This window comes from Podarcis raffonei, chromosome 4 (assembly GCF_027172205.1).
Source record: "Podarcis raffonei isolate rPodRaf1 chromosome 4, rPodRaf1.pri, whole genome shotgun sequence".
Classification (NCBI taxonomy): Eukaryota; Metazoa; Chordata; class Lepidosauria; order Squamata; family Lacertidae; genus Podarcis; species Podarcis raffonei.
The window spans coordinates 72,825,891-72,844,188 of NC_070605.1; the positions used below are offsets into that span (position 1 = coordinate 72,825,891).

Below are 18,298 nucleotides of genomic sequence, written 5' to 3' on the forward strand. Positions count from 1 at the left end.
TGCTCTGGCTCGCTCCGCCCCCAGGTGCAGGGCATGTGCCCTGCCCAAGGCACCCAAGCAGCTAGTTACACCGTTGGCTGGCCTGCCATGAAAGAGTGACAAACCAGAATCTCTCTTGTTGTTGAATCTCACCTGAAATGTAAGGGAACTCTCCTATCTTCATGCAAATGCTCAGTGCCACCTGTTTCCAAACACATTAGCCCACCCCCCCCCGAGTCAGAAAACTGTGAAGTACAGCAGAAGATGGTGTGCAAAACTATGGCTTGGTTACCTAGCAGTGAGTCACAGAATCCTTTTGGATAGGTTTGTGAGCAGGGGCACTAAGAAACTCCATGGCTGAGTTGTTAAAGATATATTTCTCGTTCAGGTTCTTCAGAGGACTTATATTTGACACCCATAGTCACTTAGTAAAAAAGAAGCCTAATCTATGCAACTTTTAAGATCTGTGAGAACAGATTATAATTATCTCACTATTTGCAAATATTTCCTATAGTCATTTCCTCTAGATTTTCATTTTTGATACAAAGCTATTCAGTAGTAAAGATCAGTCCTAGAAAAGTACTGCTGTGGTTTATATTGGTAATAATTTGATCATACACTATATTTCCAGGTATGGGGTTGAGCGTTAAGTCCTCTGCTGCTGTTCTGCTCTGCATCCTCCTGCGGGTTTCTCAGTCATGGGCACCATGTAAGTTAAAATCTGTCAAAATGAATTTTTAGCACAAATACCAGTATTAACAACTCAGTATTAGCAACCATTCACTTTATAATGTACAAAAATTACAAAGACATGAATGAAATTTAGAGCTAAATCAATTGTAAAGGTTTATTTGAACCAAGTCTTTGTACCACTAAATGTCAGAGGCAAAATTCATAATGTTCAGTATAAAGTAAGCTCAAACAGTATAGTGTATTGTCAGGGAACTGCCATCGGAGAGTGGAGGTAAGGCTCCCCAACGATGCAGGAGAAGGGACCAGCAGGGAGAGAGAGAACACTTCCTTTGGGGAAGGAAATTGGCGTGACACCAGGAAGAAAGGGGAGCAGGGAAGGACTTCGGAGAGATGGCTCCAAGACTCTTCCACAGAGACCAGCGGGGAGAGCCCAGGACCTCCGCTGGCCACGCCCACTCTGTGCAGAAGACTTCCGCGCAGGGAGGCTAGGCGGAGACTTGGCGTCAAAGAGCTTTTATGTTGGAAGAAGTTCAGGAAACGCCCACTGACGGATTCTGCCAGTGACTGACACAGCCACGGAGAAAGGGCTGTCCAGCCAGGGAAAGGTTTAGCCAGACAATGTTGCCTAGAGCAGCAGCCCCCTCACGCACGAGCAACCCCCAATTCCCTTTACATGTATGTTGCAACTTTCAGGACAGAACACAATAGTTATGCAATAGTTACATAAGGTGAAGATCTCATTACAACTACAGAGATCTGTAACATGCAGCAAAGATTTTTCTTAAAAAATGTTAAATAAATTAAGTGTTTTCTTTTTACAGTGGTACCTCGGGTTAAGTACTTAATTCGTTCCGGAGGTCTGTTCTTAACCTGAAACTGTTCTTAACCTGAAGCACCACTTTAGCTAATGGGGCCTCCCACTGCTGCCGGGGCACGATTTCTGTTCTCATCCTGAAGCAAAGTTCTTAACCCGAGGTAATATTTCTGGGTTAGCGGAGTCTGAAATCTGAAGCGTATGTAACCTGAAGCGTATGTAACCTGAGGTACCACTGTACTTGGTTTTGGGGTGGGATTTTTTTTTTTTTTTTTGCATTAAAAATTCTAAGCAGCATTACTTATAACTAAAAGCCATAGGAATTTGTGTCTTTTGTTTTCTGGAAGTAGTTCAATAAATGTAATTTAATGTTACATCCATGGTCTGGTTATTCTTTTTTCTTTTACATGAATTCTAGAGAAAAACAACAACCTACCATTTAAAAATCACGATTATGATGGTAAATAATGATCTGCTAGTTAATACTGTACAAAATTACATGGATTTTTTTTTCATGCTTTTCATCTGCAGTGTGGGATTTTTTGCCATTCTTCCTTTCACATTCAGTCTTATTATTCGCTTTGTTTTCAAGGTCTATACCCCATCAATCAATTTAATGGTTCTGAAGACATCTTAGCAGGTAATGATACAAAAACAGAGCTCTCAAATATATTCACACACAACCTAGAAACCCTCCTCTTAATCTCCATGCTTCAGCAGAATAGGCTTCTCTTTGGTGTTGCCATTTTAGGACAACTCCCATTTGGACCTGAGCATTCATTCTAGCAGGGACAGGGAGGAATAATCTCTCAGCAGAAGATGCTTGGACTTTCTTATTGTATTAAGCAATATCAACCTTGAGCTGTCAAATAATATTGTATGAAAATGTTACATCAATGGCACTAAATACCTTGGAAGTCCCTCAAGGCTAGAGAAAGAGGAGCACGGAAAGTGCAGTGCCAAATAGGAAGAAGAAGAAGAAGAGTTTGGATTTGATATCCTGCTTTATCACTACCCTACGGAGTCTCAAAGCGGCTAACAATCTCCTTTCCCTTCCTCCCCACAACAAACACTCTCTGAGGTGAGTGGGGCTGAGAGACTTCAGAGAAGTGTGACTGGCCCAAGGTCACCCAGCAGCTGCATGTGGAGGAGCGGGGAATCGAACCCTGTTCCCCAGATTATGAGTCTACCGCTCTTAACCACTACACCATACTGGCCTTTTCTGCTGTGGTGGGAATGAAATAAAGCAAAGAGCTTTTGGCAAATGGTAATTACTATACCTAGTGAAGTACTTGACCCTTTTCTGGGTGGTCTAATGTAAGCAAGTTGTCCAGTATATGCACTTAAGCTTGCTTGGTTATTTTCTAGCCTTATACGATAAATCCAAGCCCAAAGTTTCTCCTTTTTAGTACTGAGAGGTGCAGCAGAAACATGTATATTTAGAAGATCTAACTTGGATGAGACTGATAGCCGTTTATTTTGCAGATTATTTTAAACAATTACAACCTTTCATCTTTGCTAGATGGTTACCCAGAATACGAAATACAGAATGTCAATGGTAAGAGGATGGAGATTTCATGGCATGCAAAAAAAAATTTTCCAGGCAGGAACATGACGATGTCTTATAAGTAAGTACTGGCAAACAGACTTTCTTTGGATTTCTAGGTTTGAATGCTGGGAATTTTCAAACAAATTGGTCTATAAATGCACCTCCCCCCTTTTCCCTTTTCTTTCACTCCCTTTTATCCAAAGGAACTAAAGCATGAGATAGGTAAGATCTTATATTTATATTCTGAACTCAAGCTGGTAAGAACATTGATCTGGCTTCCTTCTGATTGCACATATTCACTGTCCATTCCATATTGTCTGGAGGCCACAAATAGCTTTTCTGTTTGGTTGTTGGGAGAAAGCTGTATCCTCAACACTTTTAAAAACCTACAACCTATGGCCAATTCTAAATGTGACTGTTGGTTTCACTGGACTTTCTTGTAACATGTGAGGCTTGGTGTAATATGCTCAAACCATCTTGCTCCAGCGAGCAACCAGGCCATTAAATTCTGCACCAGCTGAAGCTTCCGAACCGTCTCCAGAGGCAGCCCTATGTATAACGCATTGCAGTAATCGAACCTTGAGGTTACCAGAGCATAGACAACAGTAGTTAGGCTATCCCTGTCCAGACAGGGGCATAACTGGGCCACCAGCCAAAGCAGTTGGAAGGCACTCTGGACCACTGAGGCCACCTGAGCCTCGAGCAACAACAAAGGACCCAGGAGTACCCCCAAGCTATGAACCTGCTCCTTGAGAGGAAGTGTAACCCCATCAACAGCAGGCGACCTCCCACCCATCCAGTCTAGGGAACAACCCACTAACAGTGCCTCAATCTTATCTGGATTGAGTTTCAGTTTGTTGGCTCTTAGTCCATTACTGAGGCAAGACACTGGTCCAGCACTTCCACTGCCTCACCTGCAGATGTAAAGGAGAAATAGAGCTGAGTGTCATCAGTATACTGCTGACAACATACTCCAAACCTCCAGATAACCCCACCCAGTGGTTTCGTGTACAGTAGATGTTAAACAATGTAGGGGATAAGATTGAGCCCTGCAGAACCCCACATTGAAGGTTCCATGGGGCTGAAAAGCATTCCCCAAGCAGCTGGGAATGACCATTCAAGTAGGACTGGAACCACCACAAAATGGTGCCACCCACCCCTAATTCAGACAGTCACTCCAGAAGGATAGTCGGTGGTATCTAAAGCCACTGAGTGGAATATAGAGCCTCCAGACAGTGCAAAAAGTACAAGAGTAAATGGGTGAGCTGCTGGAATATGTCACACACAACACCCCTCTCTCCTGGCTGGTGGGGCTTTTCATGCTCTCTGGCAAGCTGCCCGTTGAAGCTGCAGAACCAGCAGAGTAAGGCTATCTTGGAACAGGCAAGACTTCTTGCAGTAACCTTGCTATTCACTCTTCTTGCTCTAGATGTCAGCACTGTCTTTTGATAACTTAGCGGCAGATGAGCCCTGTTACTATAGAAGACAAGCATCTTTGTGCTGGCTGAACTCTCAGAATTGTAAATATCCAAAACAATAACTTTATTTATTTCAAACTGCAAACTGTTGTAGAGTGAAGCTGTTAATATTGAAGTGGTGGAAATTAAATAGATGGTCAAAACCAGTAGTTGAAAATCATGTTGTCCCTACCTCAAAGGAACAACGCATGACTTGTAGTTGTCAAATCCTGTCAATTGCCTTGCTTTTGGGGAAAAGTGTTTCAAAGGAGGCCAACTAAACACTACTGCCTTCTATTATTGAAATAAAATAAAATAAAATAAAATAAATAAATAAAATAAAAGTATCTTACATTTAATGAACAGGACCTGACAGGACAGGAATCTGCTCTAGAGTGCAGAGGGCTAGGCAAGGATTATCCCCTTTAAAGCATTTCCAAATATGCTGATTTTCAATGGAAAAGATTTTTGCCATCTTTTTGAGTATGATTATTTCAATTGCAGGTTTGATGAACAAGAAGAGAAGCAGTGCATTGAATATTTGCATGACCAAGGATACAATAGTGGATGTCTGTTTCCTACTGAAGGGAAATATCTGCACATTTACATTAGGAATCCAAATCAGACAGAGGAGGCTTACTTTGATGAACAAGAGAGCAGCAATTTGTGTAAGTTAACAACTATTATCACTCTGGCAGTAACCTTTTCAGGTGTCAGTGCCTCACTAGGATTACAAAAGAAAAAAAGGGGAAACAACAGCAGTTTGACTTCTTCAAATTCTGCTTAGTAAATATCTGTGTTGTTGTTGTTGTTGTTGTTGTTGTTGTTGTTATTGTTGTTGTTATTATTATTATTATTATTATTATTATTATTATTATTATTAATGGGACATGGGTGATGCTGTGGTCTAAATCACAGCCTCTTGGGCTTGCCGATCAGAAGGTCAGATGTTCAAATCCCCGTGATGGGGTGAGCTCCCGATGCTCTGTCTCAGCTCCTGCCACGCTGGCAGTTTGAAAGCATGCCAGTGAAAGTAAATAAATAGGTACTGCTGTGGCGGGAAGGTAATTGGAATTTCTGTGTGCTCTGGCTTCCATCATGGTGTTCCGTTGTGCCAGAAGTGGTTTAGTCATGCTGGCCACATAATCCAGAAAGCTGTCTGTGGACAAACGCCGGCTCCCTTGGCCTGAAAGTGAGATGAGCGCCGCAACCCCATAGTCACCTTTGACTGGACTTAACCATCCAGGGGTCCTTTACTACTACTTCTTCTTCTTCTTCTTCTTCTTCTTCTTCTTCTTCTTCTTCTTCTTCTTCTTCTTCTCCTTCTCCTCCTCCTCCTCCTCCTCCTCCTCCTCCTCCTCCTCCTTCTTCTTTCCCCAATGCTGCCTAATTTCAATTTTTTACCATTTTTGATGCCATTTATATGCAGTAGTACCTTGTTTTTCATAGTACGGAGAGCTGTTCTGCTGTTTCTACCTTTCCACATCAATCTCTGTCTGGGAATTCAGTATTGTAGAGGATTCTGATTAATGTTCTAAGGCACACACTCAGTTAACACAGAATGCTTTGGAGTTTCACTGTGACAAATACGACTACCATATTGGAAAAAAAATCTATGACGGGGACAAAGTGTCTTTCCAAGAACCTTGTGTTCTCTCACTCATCTTTTCAATGAGGGACTGCCTTTCATGCTTTCAAAGAACCCAGGAATCCCCAGGAATCAGTTTATAACTATCATACACAACAGCATTTGATTCTCGGTATGCAGTAGTTTTTGCTATCTGACTGCATTTAAAAGTGTTCTCGCCACATATTTAACCTTATATAGCATGCAACAACATGCCGTAGCAGTTATTAGTTGACTGATAGCTTATGTGATTTTGTATTTTGTTGTTATTTGAGCAGGCTTCAATCATGAGATGCTAACAAGTCCAATGTGTTCAATTAAAACATTTTGTAGCTAGACTGTGTAATTGAGTGTAATAATTTTATCTTCACCAGTGAAGCCCAACCCACCTGAACACGTTACTTTCCAATGGGCAGATGACAAAGTAACTGTACAGTGCAAGGGAGTTGACAAGGAACATTGTTTTCGCTTTGAACTTCAGTACAAAAGCCAACTTGACAAAGATTGGCAGGTGGGTAGATAAGTGCAGCTTTGCGTTGCAGAATGGAAACCTGGAAAGGGACTTTTTCTTTTGCAGTGCAGAAATAAATGTGGGTGTTTTTTGTTAGGAGTTTTCCACCACATCAACATAGTCTTGAATCAATGAATTTGAAACTCATCATCTTGGGTTGCCAGCAGCAAGAAAGAAGGCCTTGAAGCCTGGCAAAGCTGAGATGTCCAGAATTCCAAATGGACCGCTGAGGCCCACATGTGCAGCTTGGAACTTATGCAAGACACAGGATGCAGGGAAAACAATTATCTGAGCAAGGATAGACTCTCCAATTTTCCCTATTTTCCAGGGACAGGCCCAGACTTACAGAAGCCGCCACGGTTTCTGATTAGATCCCGGACATCCCTATTTTCACTGGAGAAATGTTGGAGGGTATGGAGTTATGTGACTCCTGATCCAATGAGATACAACCTTTAGAAGACATCTGAAGGCAGCCCTGTACAGTGGTACCTCGGGTTACATACGCTTCAGGTTACAGAGGCTTCAGGTTACAGACTCCGCTAACCCAGAAATAGTACCTTAAGAACTTTGCTTCAGGATGAGAACAGAAATCGTGCTCCGGCAGCACGGCGGCAGCAGGATGCCCCAATAGCTAAAGTGGTGCTTCAGGTTAAGAACAGTTTCAGGTTAAGAACGGACCTCCGGAATGAATTAAGTACTTAACCCGAGGTACCACTGTATAGGGAAGTTTTTAAATGTTTAATGTTTTATTATGTTTTTATATCTGTTGGAAGCCACCCAGAGTGGCTGGGGCAACCCAGTCAGATGGGTGGGGTATAAATAACAAAAATTCTCATTGGAGAAATGTTGGCGGTTATGCAGTGACATCACAGTGTACTCTAAATTGATTGCCAGTGGACTGTTGCTCACATCCCCCTCATCTGTGTATTTTGACACACAGTCCCAATTATCTGAGTGGAACTTAATTTCACAAACTGTGTTTAAGGGTAGCTGTGTTTAGGCAACTAAAGATCTGATAATTCCTTGGGGACTTTATATGCAAGAAAGCTGGGGAAATCCCAGAGTTGCTACTTCATTGTTCTAATTCATATGTTGATTACTTCCTCATGGTGTACAAGCTTCTTTCTTTCAAAGCATTGCCAGAATAATGAACTAAGGGTTGTATCAAACTAAGTTCGTCATGTCCATTGATTTCAATGGGTCTACTCTGCGCAAGGCAAGCATAGGATATAACCCTGAGATAAGAAATGAGGGGGAAAATAAAGAACAAAATATGATACAAAGGGAGGTAAGATGAAAACCTAATGCTTTGTTCTTCAAAAACAGAAATGTGGAACTTGCAAGTGATCTACTGTATTGGATTTTAAAGAAACTCTCAGTAGTCTATGATTCAATATATATTGTGTAGAATTGTGGTGCAAACAATTAAGCTACGAGTGAGTTCCAAAGTCTGAAGCAACAACTCTTTTCCTAGTACTGATATTAGGCCCCAGCAGACAGTCTTTATTGAAAACCAAAATATTCCAAAAACCTATAAGAATAGCCTAGAAAATATACAGTGAACAAAATTATTAATGACTGGTAACTCTTGCTGTTCAGTCTAGGGACCAAGAATGTTGTGAGATTAAAGACCAAGGATTTGATCCAGCGAAATGCTATTCCTTTCGATTCAGGCTGAATCACAGTTGCAGTGTATTTGCTTATTCCAGTGAATGGGGAGCAGAAACACATTGGAAAAATGGCAGCTCTGTAGGTAAAAATAAAATAAAATGCACTGCTACTGTAAATCCTCTTTCTGAAACTTCTATTTCTAGATAATGCTAACATGCAGACCTACTTTTTGTCATTTATTTAGTGTTCAGCGTATGCTGTCTTATATACAGGGTGCCTCCAGACTGCCACTTTTCTGCAGTATGGATTCAAGCACATAAGTTTTAGGTTTGCACAATTAAAGTGTATTATTATTATTATTATTATTATTATTATTATTATTATACCCCGCATTCTGTCACCATAACACAACAAAACCACTATTTTATTTTATTTTAAATTGTTTAAGAACAAACAACTAATCCTCCCCTGCCCTGCTGTCAAATCCCCCCACTCCCAACTTAGCAGTGATAACAGGGCAATGACAAAATCCCTTCAATGATTCTTTCCAGGCACTGAGGAGTCTGGGAAATGTAGTTCTCCACTGGAAAGTTGCCATTGCAGTATTCTAGGGGCTGGGAGGTTTTGCACAGACAACTCCAGTGAAACTATGCCACTGTACTGCTACCTTACCATTTCAGGGTGCGTTTTGGGGAAGGGCGTTGGAAGTGGGGCACGCTTTAGAGCAGTTGGGGGAAAACTTTGATTCATCACATATTGTGGAACTACAATCCCCACCAACCCCAGTAAGCGACTATAAAAGTCAAGATCCAAACTGAGCAGAGTTCTCCCATAAAGGTCCCAAGCCATATTTCCAAATGCTACAGCACTGAGGGTGATTAGTCAACACAGGGACCTGTTTTCAGTGACACCCCAGTGGGCCATTTCACAACTGGGAAACAGTAGAGAATTGGACACAGGACTTTAAATGAATTTCAGTTGATATTCTCTCCAGACAACATTTTGTTATAATATATTCCTTTAAAAGCATTCATTAGCAGGCATCAGCACATGTACATGACACCATATTTCCTATTCCAGTATAGTCACGCTTTCTGTTGGAACGAAGAAGGTTAGTTATATAAATGACAATATAAAGAGCTAAATGACAATATAAAGAGCTAATTTTTATTCACAAAGCAGAAAAATCTCATACCGGTATTCTTGTATTCTTTCATCCTAGCAGAAGGGTACTTCAGTGGACAACACAAAATTCCATATTATTATGAAATGTAGAAGCTTAAAAGAATGGTGGCCTAAAGATTAATAGTATATATTATTCCATTTTTTAATAATTGCTTTTCGAAAGAAAGCGTTGGCCAAAATATGCTTTAAAGAATCTGATGTTTCTTTTTTCAAATATACTGGAAAACACTTTGAATTTTTTTCTTTTTGTGATTCTTCAAAGATTCCTGTGATATAGATGTCTTTGAACCCGAATCAATTACGATAATCCCTTTGACTTTGGTGATGGCTGGCATCCTGGTAATATTTGCCCTTCTGTGGTGTGTTTGCAGATGGGAAAGGTAAATGCTGCTTTGTGCACTCACAAACCCTTGATCAAAATGACAGAACAATATTTGTGGCGGGAAGGCCTACACATTTCAGGAATCTAATGGGTACAGTGTGCATTTTGAGAAAGGATGAACTGCACCTATCCATTGGATCCTGGCTGGTGGAGATGAGGATGATCAAGGTGTTGCAGATAGATCTGCAGGAGTTTACTCCCCCCCCCCCAGGGAATTTTACTCCCATATTACAGATTATGGGATGGAATGTTTGGAATTTGCTATATACAGTATATGATGTGGGTCTTCCAGGTTTATAATTTTGAGAATAGTAGAGAACGAATGCATGGGATCTGAGTCAGAGTGGGGCCAACTATGTCTTCAGGATTTACTGTGTAAGTCCTTACCGGAGAAGCTGTGTGAAGTTTTTTGTGTGTAGGTAAGAATGAACAGATTGGATAGGCAGGAGCTGAGCCTGAAGGCAAAGAAAGGGGCGTTGACAAAGGGTGGAACGCTAGAGAAGATTCAAAGGAAGCCCTCTGGCCAACAAGTAACATAATAGTCACAAGGTGGTACAGGAAGTTTTTTAAAAGTCATTTAGCCAATCAGAATATGGAGTGGCTTCCCTTCACTCATCCTGGATAAAATTAAGGATTGGGCTCATAAAAGAATGCATGGGGAGCATCGCGAAACCATCTTGGCTAGCCCCACCACCAATAGTTGGAGAAGGCATGCCTCCACACTTTGGCCAATGTGTGAAGGGGCTTTGTGTGAATACTGATGTGTGTGCTTAGAGTCCTTTCACATGCCAGCTGGTCCGGGGCATTGCAGCTGCATGTGTTGGGGGAGAGATAGATAGATAAACTTTATTTGCATTAGCCAACGGCCATAGCAATATAAAACAAGCAATATATACAAATAAAAAAGACAGCAATGGGTAAAGAGGGCAATCAAATGACCAAGATTATCATTCAGATAGTGGCCCTTAATCTCAGTGCACCCTCGATAAACCTAGCAACCTTTGCTGTTGTCTGATCATTTTGATCTGATAAAAGAAAGAACAATGTGGCCTCAGATGGGCGGCCTGGGATGGGAAGTAAGAGTGGGGTAATGATTTCATTCCTTAGATCTTTATAAAGGGGACAGGACAGGAGAACATGAGCCACTGTTTCCTGTTGGGGGAGAGGCAAGCAATCCCTGGCATCTCCAGGTAGGTATGAGAGACTTCTCATCCAGAACCCTGGAGAGTGACTGACAGTCGGTATGAATAACACTGAGCTAGTTGGCTCAAAGGCCTTAAGGTGGCTAACTATAGTCCTAATTGTAACCACCCTTGCACATCTTTTTAACATGCTGTATGGGTGCGTGTATAGGGACGCGGGTGGCACTGTGGGTTAAACCACAGAGCCTAGGGCTTGCCAATCAGAAGGTCGGCAGTTAGAATCCCCGTGACGGGCTGAGCTCCTGTTGCTCGGTCCCTGCTCCTGCCAACCTAGCAGTTCGAAAACATGTCAAAGTGCAAGTAGATAAATAGGTACCGCTCTGGCAGGAAGGTAAACGGCATTTTTGTGTGCTGCTCTGGTTCACCAGAAGTGGCTTAGTCATGCTAGCCACATGACCCGGAAACTGTACGCCGGCTCCCTCAGCCAATAAAGTGAGATGAGCGCCGCAACCCCAGAGTCGGTCAGGACTGAACCTTTTTTTAAAAAAATAATTTTTATTAACCGGCCAATCAAATAAAATAAAATCACATCACATAAGTTCCGAATTACAAAGCCGAATTTTGAATTTGGTTGAGGGAACCCATATTTCAAGATCCGAAGGGGGATTCTGATCATCTTCTTGCCACTGCGTTAATGTCCAAATCAGTCCAAACAAAGTTCATAATTCTATCCAGTCTTATCTTGCTGTTTCCACATCACATCTTGTTCATATAATTTCTCTTTTTTCTTTCTGATCTCTTCTGATAGTCTCCTTAAGCTGATAAACACCAATAATAATCCTGTGTGAATTTTTCCATTCTTCCAATCCTCAAATCGAGATGGCTTCCATATATCATTGCCTTCATAGATAACAGCGCTCTTTCCACCATTAATTACAGAACTGTCGTTCTTAAGTCCCACTGAGGAGTTTCACCCACAATATAAAAACAGCTCTATTTCTCTATTTCTCCTCTCAGACTTAAGTCCTCCGACAGAACTTCCCAATATGGCGACGGAATTTTTAACTGTGTCATTCCAAAGCCCTTATACATTCCACGCTCTTCTTAAAACATGCTTTGGTTCGAAAGTTTATCTCCACACAGCCTTAAATCCACAGATTAAGTCCTTAAAATGACATTTATGACTTATAGGGGGGGGGATTCTTGTTTAATCACATAAAGGAAAGAAAGGACAGTTTTTTCCCTCCTCCCCCATCAGTCCCTTTGCCATACCGAGTCTTGGCGTATCTTCTCATGATTTATACTTGTTCCTCTGACTCGTCTTGTTTTATCAGAGATCTCTTCTGTTAGCAGTCTTTACTCCCCCTTCTTCCTTGAAATATGTGCATTCGCTTCATCCAAATTGTTTCTTTTGAAGTTCTTGCAGCTAGTGGTGCGGATCAGAGACGGCGTCCATGAGCGCCAAAATCCCACAGGAGGGCATTGTGCCTAGTGCCCTCATCCCCACAAATTCGGGGGTGGTATAGTGCACAGCAGGCAAGGGCAGTCCCCCCCACAATCCTGGGGGGGGGTAGGGAGGCTATTTACTCCCATCACAGCCTCCAATTTACCTCGTGTGGGTCAGAGAGATGTTGTTGTCAGCCATCTTCTGATGCACCCCTAGTGGTCCCTGGTCAGGACTGAACCTAATAGTCAGGGGTCCCTTTACCTTTATGGGTGCATGTATCTAAAACCCCTCTTTTTAGAACTGCATGTAACTTTTAGCTGTCCATTCTTCCTTGGCAAGGAATCAGTGCTCTCTCTGTGCTCTGGAGAAACTCAACAGACTCTGTTTATCATAATAGATGGACACTTTAGTAGTAAGAAAATATTACTGAGTATGATGACTTTGGGTTGGAGCCACATGATCAGATTGTGGTGGATTCATATATGTGGGGTCCAAAATCCTGTTCACTTTCAAAAATATTTGTCTTGGTCATGATGAGGGAGAGTGAAATCCTGAACTTTTGGGCCAAGTTTGTCCCCAACCTGACTTTAAGTGTAAGGGAAGTTGCATGCCTGGTTCTATGAAATCCCTTTAAATGAACTAGGCTCTGACTTCAAGCTGACTTCAGCTGAAAGGTGCCATTCCCCATCCCATTTGCTATATGTGCCATTCATTTTTAGAATAAACTATTTTCCCTTCTTTGTTTTTAAGGACCCTTCAAATTATCTGGGGCATAAAATGTCTCTTTCTGCTTTTATTTAAATGCTGAAGATCCTATATTTAATGTCTACTTTTCGAACACAGCTTTTCTTTTTCTTTTATGGTTTTTTATTGTAATCATTTAAATTATTTCCTTTTTTTTACAGAATTAGGAAGATCCTAGTGCCTGCTGTACCAGACCCCAAATATCTATATTCTGATTTGTTCAGCGATCATAATGGGAACTTTCAGGTAGAGCACCATATTTTTTCCAGGTTTCTTTCCCTTGTATTCTGATTTTCTTTTTCTCAAACTTAGTTTGATCCCTCTGAAATATGCATGCATTCTTGTGTTCCCAGCTGCACATTTAGTGATTTTTAATACCCCAGAGAATATGTGACTATTGAGAGCAAATCTAGAATCATGGTTTTATCTTGCTGCAACAAAGGACTCACATCTTTATTAAGCCTAATAAAGCAATTACCAAAAAACATTGGATCAATATTTTTCAAGGAAGTCTAAAATACTTTACAGATGTTGCAGTTAAAAATTTATTTTTTTACAAGATTTCGTACTTACTCTTTATAAGTTGCAAAAAAGAAGTAAACATTACAAATGTGTAAAGCCACAGAAACTTTAGATATATTTAGAGAGGTTGTAAAAAAAATGTTTTGGATTGAGGTGAGAAGATTTCAGGACATAAATTAAGTACAGACCCCATAGTCATACTAGGAAAATTAAATGTTAGAAAAGTTATAGGAAAATGGTAAGACATTGGTACCCAAATACTGGAATAGAAAACCGCATCTTGAAAGGAAGAAAAAATGACATCTGGTGTAGAATTTTAATGCACAAAGTATAATATTATAAGAAACTATAATGAATACTACAGACTATTGTAGTCAGCCCTCTGGCTTGTGTTAATGAACTGTGAGGTGGTTTTACATCAGCTGAGTTTATCTAGTAGGAAGAATTTCTGCTTAAGCAAATGATGATATCCACATTTTTAAAGGAATGGATTAGCAAGACAGAAAATGTGCTGGTTCAAACAAAGATAAAATATGATGATGATGATGATGAAGAAGAAGAATGTGCAATTGAAGAGGAAGAAGGAAAAGATTTCCAGGGAGCCAAAGTATAAGCCAGAGGTAACATTCTTGAAATCTGCACAGTTCTCTCCCTCAAAAAGGAGAAGAAAGAACTTCAGGACCCAGGTTTACATGCAGTTGACTGCTCATATGAAGGGCTCGTTCACAATGTCACTGTTTGTCCAATGGTAGAGAGGGCTTATGGTGCCCCTTCTCTGTACTGTCTCGGCACCTCCTCTGATTGAATGTATGAACTAGGGCACAGAATACATTCAGGGCATCATTGTTTTCTCAATATTGTTGCATGCCACCCTAGTCTCCAAATGTTGTGAGACTCTAGGGGTTCCAGGCGCTTACTCAGGGTTCTGTTTCCTCAAAACCGAAGACAGTTGTTTCTTTAGGAGATATTGTTTATTTACACATATGTACAACCTGAACCTACAATGGAAGGACTCATAGCATTAGCACCTCAAGAGGGTCTTTCTACTCCCATTGCACAACCTTGGACTCAAGCAGAGATCGGGCATGGCTCTGTCTCTCTGGCTTCCCAGCCCTTGCTTCCAGCTTAAAGCTCACATAGTTCAATCTCTAACTGTTTTTCTTTCTAACTAACAGACAGTTGTGGGAGGTGGGAGGCACCCAAGTGTACCTTAATGGTCCGTACTTAGGGGGCCAGTACATCATGAGGAAGCTAGCCTGGTTATTCCAGGAATTGAATCCATGCCAGATCCAGGAACTGGAAGGGGGCTCAGGTATACAGCCTACCTCCCACAAATGCATAACACTATGCTCCCCCTCCCTGATGTTATTATGGTAGGCAATCAAGAAGATACTGAAGGGGTCCAACGTGTCAATGCTTGTTGTACAACCACTGAAGGCAACATCAACAGGTCGTTCTTGCGATTTCAACCACCAAACTTTGCTTATCTCCATCCTCCCTCCACCGTGTCCTCTGTGTCATCTGTGGATCCTAGGCCAAGAAGACTTCTGAGTGTCAAATGCGTATTAAATAACAGTGAGAAATGAAGTGGTAGATAACATGTAAGTTGGGTAGATGATATGTAAATAGCCATTCTAGAGGATGTTGAATGATACTCATATCACAAATGATAAAAAGAAATAGCCAATCAATGATACTAACTCAGGGAGACAATGCATAACCATTGCCTGTCTTTGTTGTTTGACTCACATTGTTGTTTCAAAATAAAGAAACACACATATCCTCTTCTTTGGTTAATAGAAAGCTGCCCCCATTATGCAAAGACTGTCACATACTACATGTCTATATGGTGCACCAAGTTACAAGGAGGAGTGTAAAGTTTACGCAGGGTGTAGAAATTCAGCCATGCCTAAAACATATCCCTGTGTTACTGATTCCAGTCCTCAATGAGCTTTGGAGTAGACTGATTGGTATATTTCTGAGTTCTTCTCTTGTAAATTCATCTCAATATTAATGAGGTCTGAGATCTTCTTTGTTTCTCCTATACTGCACTGAATGCAAGAAAGCTCTTCCCTTCGCACCCTTCTGGCTTGAAAACTGTGAGATCTAACTGGTCCCTAATATAGGACTGTCCCTCATGTAGAACTTTAGCCTGTCCATTGCACAAGCTGGCTTTTCATCTGGGAACTGGATAAACAAGAAGAGGCAGAGGGGCCAGTTAACAATGTGAGGAATCCATGTTAGTTTTCTGCATTGCGCCAAATTAATGTGTGTACACACAAGCACACCCTTACACATTACAGATCACACAGATGCGTACTTCACATGATCAGCACATGGGCACATAAATTATGAAGACAGGTCTACCCAGAGAAGGGCATTAGAGAACAGGCAGTTCATGTTTATTTTTTATTTTTTAATAGTTTTTATTAATTTTTTTTGTTTTACAATTTAGAATACTCATTTAAACATCCTTAAAATATCAATGCCTTCCCTTCTTCTCTTTCCATGGTTCATTTTGCATATCATAAATCCCTGCATATTTTACATAAACTAAACCATTCAGTATTCTATTATTACATCAATCAAACCTATTTACACTATTGAATTTATCTTAATGCTGCCAACATTTTCAAGTGTACCCAATTTCCCCCTATATATTCAATAAACATTTTCCAATCTTCTCTAAATGTATGTTGTTCTTGTTCTCATATTCTATATGTTAAGTCTGCAAGCTGCGCATATTCAATCAGCTTAAATTGCCATTCTTCTTTAGTTGGAACTTCACTTGTTTTCCATTTTGGGGCTAACAAAACACAGGCCACAGTAGTGGCATACATAAATAACCTTTTTTGACACCTAGGAATTTACATCTGAATTATCCCCAACAAAAAGGACTCTGGATTTTTGTGTTTTTATAACTTTTGTCAATTCATTATTGATTATTCCCAATACTCTTTTAACCCTTTTACAGGTTCAGTGACAGTTCATGTTTAGATCAGGGGTAGCAAACCTATGCCTCTTCAGATGTTGTTGGACTTGAGCTCCTGTGGCCTCTGGTTTAGATCCTCAGCTTCTAGAAAATAATCAGGTTTGGGTTGTCAGTTTGCTAAAGGAAGAGAAGTTCAAAGCTCACCAGCCGTCACAGAAAAATTACATTGTTCAATGACCCATCAGCAGATGTTGCACATGGTAGTGGGCATGATCATGAAGCCAACTGAATGCATGGACTGTAATAAAGTACAAGATGGTGATGATTTCAGAGGTTTATATGGTAGTATCTAAGGACTTGACTTGGTCACTGGACATCCAGTCTCCAGTAAGAACAGAGTATGAATTGCAGTGATGCTCTTTCTATGCATTGGCTTATGTGTCATTCTTGCTTTTCCATATGTTAATAATTTGGCTTTTAAGCAGATCTCTGTAGGCAGAAGCTTTGTAACAGAATCTTTGCCTCCAGAGAAAAACGATAATGTTGCATGTCTACAACTTATCAGACCACACACACATGCTCAGAGGCAAAATACACAATAGTAATAGCAGATGTTTAGCTGTATTGCTTTAGCTCTGATAATGTGGTCAAGCGCCTACGGGTATTTTGGAAAAATGAACAGCAAAGAAAGTCCTGCATTGTTTTGTCTGAGAGTCCTTCACACTTCTCACGCACATTAGTTTACTAAGTGAAATCAGAAACCGTACACGAGAACCTTACTTTTAGAATTGCACACGTTGGCAGCATCCAATTTATAATGGATATTTAATTTAAGCCAAATGTCTGTGTACCATGTACAAGAAGGGAGCTGTATTACTGTGGATGTCTCCATGTGAACAGGTCTCCATGATAAGATTGAATAGTAACCAAAACACATAAGGCAGGAGTGTTTGGTGGCCTTTCAGATGTAATTGGACTCCACTGGCATCCGTCTGCCTTGAGAGACAATGGACGAATGCACCATTGGGAGTAAAGTCAAACTGTTGGAGAGTTGCAGCACTTGCTGTGGATGTAAAGACCAATATGGGAGATAGATGTTTCTTACAGCTGGGGCAGATGAAGACATCTGCTTTCACTGCTACAGATGCACCATGGCATTTTTTCCCTCTGTGCTCCTCCCAGTGGCCATTTTTCCTCTGGCCACTGCTATGAATACACACACACTGTCTTTCTATCTCCAGGCACTGCTGTTGTCTGCAAGCGATGAATGTTGCCAGCCTTCATGTCACATTTGCATACATCTTTATAATGCAGAATTGGTCTGCCGGCAGGCCTGGTGCCTGAAGCCAGCTTCCTGTAAAGGAGTCCTACACTTCCCATAATCCCTGCTATAGTTTCTGGTCTTCTCCTTCTCCTTCTTCTTCTTCTTCTTCTTCTTCTTCTTCTTCTTCTTCTTCTTCTTCTTCTTCGTCACCACAGGCTATTATGTGACTCATTGAGAGCCATCTTGGTTGTAAGTTGCTTTGGGTTGCCTTGGGCAATATAAAGTGTCTAACAAATTTAATAAGTACCGTAACAATAATAATATTTCAGGGTAAAGCACCCAATCCAAGACGTAATCCAAAACAAACGCACAGCAACAAAATTCTAAGGCTTTCTGGAGCCTGCCGTTGTCTGTTTAATTATAATCTTTTGATTAAAAT

The 18,298-nt window shown here is 40.9% G+C and overlaps 1 protein-coding gene across 1 annotated transcript; it reads left to right on the forward strand.

Moving 5' to 3' along the window:
• The first annotated feature begins 610 nt into the window (after window positions 1-610).
• CRLF2 (cytokine receptor like factor 2) lies at window positions 611-15,074 on the forward strand. Its single transcript, XM_053385266.1, has 10 exons — window positions 611-688; window positions 2,079-2,126; window positions 3,009-3,114; window positions 4,997-5,160; window positions 6,494-6,630; window positions 8,230-8,383; window positions 9,689-9,806; window positions 13,303-13,387; window positions 14,148-14,283; window positions 15,041-15,074. The coding sequence occupies exons 1-9, from the start codon at window positions 613-615 to the stop codon at window positions 14,274-14,276; spliced, it is 1,017 nt and encodes a 338-aa protein (XP_053241241.1). The 5' UTR covers window positions 611-612; the 3' UTR covers window positions 14,277-14,283; window positions 15,041-15,074.
• Window positions 15,075-18,298: the final 3,224 nt, after the last annotated feature.